General features: G+C 34.3%; 1 protein-coding gene and 1 long non-coding RNA gene across 5 annotated transcripts; one reads left to right on the top strand and one right to left on the bottom strand.

Annotated features, from left to right (window-relative positions):
- Positions 1–272: 272 nt before the first annotated feature.
- On the bottom strand, positions 273–5434 carry LOC101242620. 4 transcript variants are annotated; one of them, XM_026839683.1, is made up of 17 exons: positions 4952–5434; positions 4450–4500; positions 3660–4356; positions 3291–3505; positions 3013–3152; positions 2757–2949; positions 2589–2690; positions 2310–2509; positions 2103–2241; positions 1893–2038; positions 1548–1836; positions 1323–1489; positions 1133–1243; positions 727–1025; positions 565–633; positions 415–500; positions 273–303 (listed from the first exon to the last, which is right to left on the bottom strand). In XM_026839683.1, exons 3-11 carry the CDS (start codon positions 4208–4210, stop codon positions 1609–1611), a joined length of 1914 nt encoding a protein of 637 aa, XP_026695484.1. In that variant the 5' UTR covers positions 4211–4356; positions 4450–4500; positions 4952–5434; the 3' UTR covers positions 273–303; positions 415–500; positions 565–633; positions 727–1025; positions 1133–1243; positions 1323–1489; positions 1548–1608. The 4 variants fall into 4 exon arrangements, with proteins under 4 accessions (XP_026695484.1, XP_026695482.1, XP_026695483.1 ...); XM_026839681.1 differs by having other exon boundaries at positions 3660–4500; XM_026839682.1 differs by lacking the exon at positions 4952–5434 and having other exon boundaries at positions 727–849; positions 901–1025; positions 3660–4685.
- LOC113475499 lies at positions 1761–2555 on the top strand. The gene is made up of 2 exons (XR_003397245.1): positions 1761–1851; positions 1983–2555. It is a non-coding gene; the product is annotated as an uncharacterized LOC113475499 (long non-coding RNA).
- Positions 5435–5442: the final 8 nt, after the last annotated feature.

Raw genomic sequence — 5442 nt, 5'->3', positions numbered from 1 at the left:
TCGTTCATTTTGCAAAGAATCCTTGTTTGGTTGAAAACGAGCAATTGGTATCATTGATTAGACATTCTGCAATCTGATGATAATGACATGAAACAACAAAATGTCGAGCATGAAGCTTAACAAGTTCAAACTAAGGACCCTATACCAATAAGCCAAAACATATAGTATTTTAACCTCACCTTCAGTACAAAAATTCCACAACTGAACGAATCTTTTTGTGTTGGGTGATTTATAACCGACTGGTTCCACTTAACTCTTAAAAGCTTTTTGTCTTTTTTGTTGTTCCGAATTTGTAGATATTTCCTATAGGATAGCCCACAACAATTGGATTATAATAGGCGAATACGAAATGGTGTAAATAATGACAAGTTTAATGTATTTTAACTTTGTGTTCATGCAATATTTTGATCTTACCGAAATCTTTGTATGGCTGTTGTGCAACTTTTGTTTAAACCAGCTGGCTCGATGAGGGAAAATGTTTTCTCAGCCATGTTTAGATACTGTATTCATACAACAAGTTTTTAACATCTACTTTTGGTTCTGACCTCTACCCTCTATACATACCATTAAATTCCAGTGGTTGCCATTTTTGTTGTATCCCCCAACAATTTTTTCATATTCACAGAAGTTTACCTAAAAATAAATCAAGAATAATGTATATTATAATGTTGGGACAGACACAGAGTTAGCAAGGAAAAATGGTAAAATAAAAATATTCCTCCATACTTTATTTAGGGAATGTCGTGCAAAAATATCATCCTTTCCATCTAAAATGCTGGTTACTACAAAGCAGTCCAACACCAGAACATTCTTCCTTTTAGCGATCAGATTGAGATAAAAATCAATGGTCTGAGTAAACAGGTGGTTATAAACAAAAATACTACATCAGTTTCTACCAACCAATCCATCCAGCCAGTTTAATCCAGACAATGTTTCCAATGAACACTCCCGTAAAATAAGTTCCATTGTCTAAAGAAGAAGCGACAGGTAATTGGGTGGCTTCTTAGGTTGAGTCGTTGGTTCATCTGTTTGAAAATATACTGTTTAGTGGTTTAAAAATTTTCTACAGACACCATCAAATTAAAGTAATCTGTAACAAAGGTTATTTAAAATAGCTGCAAAACAAACCAACCTTGAGACAAAACAGGCTGGCATAAATTTATTTCGATCTCGGACTCCTTTGATCCCATATTCGACGATATTGTAGTGTCTGAGACTTCAACTGTTTGTAACAATCGTCGATCTGTTAAAAAGTGAAACATTACATTAGAATCACAGTAAACAAGGAAATGGCATATATGCCATCCAATTAAAATGTTGACCTTGAAATGAAAGAACACCGATGCCGATTTCATTTCTTTTAACTGGAACATCGAACAGTTGCTTGGTTTTGTTAACAAATTTATTATTCAGAGCTTTATTTTGGAGATGAATTGAAAGCCTCGTATAAAATGCAAAGTTGGCAAAATTCATTGTGTACATGAAGTGTCTGAAACAAAAAGAAGTTAATGTAAGATGAAACAAAAAGATTCAGTAAATGTAATTACCGATCTTTAGCCATGATGGAATTGGCTTGTTCCGCAGCACTGGAGTTGAGAAAATGTAGATTCACACAATTCCCAATACTGCGGAAACTTTTTTCTGGTCCTTTTTTTTGGAAAACATGTGAAATTTGTCAAATAAACTGTAATGAGCAGTAGTATCCTGAAATTCAATTTCCGTTGGCAAAAGTTCTCCATTATTTGATTTTTCGATGTTTTGTTCGTTCCATTCATAAAGCATTCCTTTATTTGGTCCAAACATCCCTTGCTTTCGATTTTCACCATGATGTGCAACCTGTTAAACGAACCAGTAAGTAAAAGTAACATTTGAAAACATTTTTTTTGTATTACCTGAGCTGCAATATCAGATACAAAAACAGTTGGTTGCACTTTAAAACTTAGCAGTCCATCTATATAATCCCTTGCACTTTCATGTCGCAGCAGGGTTTTGAAATAATAACACACACCGTGCGGACAACGAAAGTGCACCACTCCACCTGAAGATTTACCGGTTAGTAAAAAAATGCAAATTTAACCAAAATGGTTAAATTTTGTAAATACCTCCACATTTTTTTATTCTTTTAAACAACTTTGGATAAATGTCCTTAAACAAACATAGTTCATGCAGGTTGTTGACAACATCCTCGGTGGAACCGGTGCATGAAACTCCCAATTGGTTGCATAATACCTTTAATGATTTCTGAGTACAAAATGTAATGTACCTTCCAAGAAAAATTGTTAAATATATGTCAAAAAATGTTCATTTACCGCATCCTTTTTGTGTAAGGCGTCCAGAATTTCCTCCTGAGACACTACAAATTTTGTTGGCTTTAATTTTGTTTGTTTTAACATGGAACATTTTTTATGTTCCGTGTCCAGAATATAATCAGATGCTCGTGAATATTTCCCAATCCATGGTGAAACAGCATTGTATTTTATATCCAATTTAAAAGGATTATTGGCACTTTCTGTAGAACACAAAAACAAAAATTGAATTACAGTCACTTTAACTAACTTTGTAATTTTTATTAGAAGCTCAGTTCTCACCATGTAAACCTCTCCCAAGAATTTCTTTCTCAATATTTTCCCATGAATCTTCACAGTTCACTCTGTCTTGACAATTTTCTTTAGAAGATTGTATGGCATCAACTAAAAGTGACAATCATCAAATATAAATAGTATAAAAATTGTAACTTATCAGAGTGAATTTAATACCTGGTCTTTTGCAACAATTTGCCCAATTTCCATCACCAATAAGAATTTGTGGGTTGAATCCACACTTTAAGCATGAAAACTCATACGTACAATCCCTCATTGCACAGAAATGAGTGAACCCATTCCGTATGTTGTTGATGGGGACATTTTCGTCAAATAAGATTTTCAAATTGCTTTCCACATTAACATGAAACTTGCAAAGGAACAAAAACAATTAGCATCACATTTCACTGCTCGAGTAAGTCATTTTATTTACCTGGATGCCTTTTAATAGGTGAATGCACAACCTAAGGGAAAGCATAACCTTGTTGTTGAAGTTATGAAAGCCTGATCGATAATTTTGATATCGGACAATAAACTTGCAAGAAGTACATTGTTTCATAACAACTTGAATTCCTAAAGAAACAAAACCAATTTTGTAATAAAATATTAGGTTGATATTTTTAAATTAGTCATCTTATATACAACTTTAAAGTGCCCCGTAGACGGGCTACTTTCAGCTGAAATATAGTATATGTATTATGTATAAATCACCTTTCCAAATATTTGTGACTCCAAAAATGGTGCATTTTTGATTGGTCAACTCTGTCAGTTCTGCAGAACAACAAGGACAGCTTTCTTCAATTGGAACGAGAACTGCTGGTGGAGGAGATTCCAGGAGGTATTGTTCTTCAATATCTTCAGGTATCCTGTGAGCTTTCAAAAGATATTCTAACTGTATTTTATCCAGTTTGTTGGGTTCAATTGTTCTGAAAAACATTGGTTGGATTTATTATTTTTAATGCGAACACCTAATATGAGGAGTACTGTTCTTACGTATGCTTATCCTAGGTTTGGTAGAGTCAATCGTTTAATTTGACAAGACAAAATACTGGAAGATTTAAAATGTGTGTATAAATTAACCTTTCTGTTTTATTGGAGGCTTGAAGTGCAGCTGGGTTCATCTGAAACTCATACCACTTGGTAGCAGATTGGTGAGTACAAATAGATGTACTGCTTGATAATGGACACTCGCATGACCAAATGCCAAGATCGCTATCAAACGTAACCCTTACACGTCCAAGTTTGGAATAGTAATCTTCTTTCTTTGAAAAGACAGAGTAGTACACAAAACGGGACGAATAGGCAAGGCTATAGAAGTCTGCTTTTACAACAATTGGAATATTTTGTTTCCCAGCTAATTCTGCTGTTACAAGAAGAGCTGAACATGAGGTGGGTGATAAAATTCCCAACATTTTCATCTCTTCGAGTTTTGTTTCCCTCAACCTAATGTGTGGTTGAGGGACAGAATATTTAACAGCATCCAAGTGTGGACATTCAATTGCCGGATTAATTTTGACAGCACTCTTCATTACGACAGAGCAATTTTCATTGCTGCAAAAAGAAACCCGAGCTTCAACATGTTTCTGGACATGAATTGGTGCCAACAACCCAGTTTCACTTTGAACCACCATATGAATCCCTTTATGAGGATCAATGATAATGGATGGGAGTTTCACTCTTTTAATATTATGTTGAAGTTCACCATGCCTTCTGAGTGAAGACAAACTTTTGAAAGGAACCGAACAATGTTTGCATGGATAACTTTCAGATGAAGAATCTATAAAACAAATGTCATAGATTTTACATCCAATTTTGTGAAACAAGCATAATTCTAAATAGATTTGATAATGCAAATCATCGTTTTGCTTACTGTCAACTTGCTTGAGCAGACACTCTTGTTTAGCTTCAGGAACAGGGCTTGCTGAAAAATCAATTTAAACAGTTTTAGTTGTTTCAATGATTCAATGAACCGTATAAATCTATACGTGGCAAGGCGAGTCATAACAAGGGTTTTTTTATTTCATAATCGTCATACGATTTACAAGTTGACACATGTAACTGTGTGGGTGATTATTTTTAAATTTTATTTTTTATATGGCTGTAATTATTGACACACAATCGATTGCCGTTAATGTTTTGTCCAAGGCTTCATATGCGATAGGCCGATAGGCGACAATAGTAACGGATGCAAATTTCCAACCCATATACCTTTAGGCTAGAAAAATGCGGGTTTACTAATGCCATGGCGTCGATTTTAAAAAAAATTGTGGACATTCAAAAAAATTGTGGACATTATACAAGAAAAATCTGCACATTACAGCGCATCTATATAAAAAATTTAAAGTAAATAAGTTTTTGTTGGATCTACTTACATTAGCCGCAAGCATATTTATTGTACAATGTAAATCGATTAAGTTGACACGCAAATTCTTTTGTGCAATATACATCCGTTCTCGGCTAAGACATCCGACGCGCCTGGTAAGCAAGTTCCACCATGTTGTCATGGAGGTTGAAAATAACAGTTATACGTAAAAACACAACTGTTACTGGTTGCTTATTGTTTGATTGAATTTTTTAATTAAAAATTAATTATGTGTTGTACATGCACATTGAGCTCAAATGTTCTCTAGCTTTGACAGATGTCAGAGATCATACTTTTATAAATGGTCTAAATATTTTTATTCTTAAGTTTGGCGGTGCAAAGGCGATAGACAGAACACACATATAAAACAACTACAACGAAGTTATGCCGGCAAACTTAGGCTGGTGCTAGGGCTGAATACCCGCCATCTAGACTTTGTGCCCACAATCTAAAAGTTATTAGACCTAGTAGAAAGTATATGCATTTACATGTATGCAATAA

The sequence above is a fragment of the Ciona intestinalis genome, unplaced genomic scaffold (genome assembly GCF_000224145.3).
Source record: "Ciona intestinalis unplaced genomic scaffold, KH HT000665.1, whole genome shotgun sequence".
In the NCBI taxonomy this organism is placed as follows: domain Eukaryota; kingdom Metazoa; phylum Chordata; class Ascidiacea; order Phlebobranchia; family Cionidae; genus Ciona; species Ciona intestinalis.
Note: the sequence above shows the minus strand (reverse complement) of the source record. Positions and strands in the feature narration are given on the sequence as shown.

Coding starts and splice junctions, on each gene's coding strand:
- LOC101242620 (XM_026839681.1), bottom strand. CDS start 4,210: ATGGTGGTTCAAAGTGAAACTGGGTTGTTGGCACCAATTCATGTCCAG. Junction 3,506..3,659: donor GCCTCCAATAAAACAGAAAG/GTTAATTTATAC, acceptor AATGTTTTTCAG/AACAATTGAACCCAACAAAC. Junction 2,242..2,309: donor CCTTACACAAAAAGGATGCG/GTAAATGAACAT, acceptor TTTTGTACTCAG/AAATCATTAAAGGTATTATG.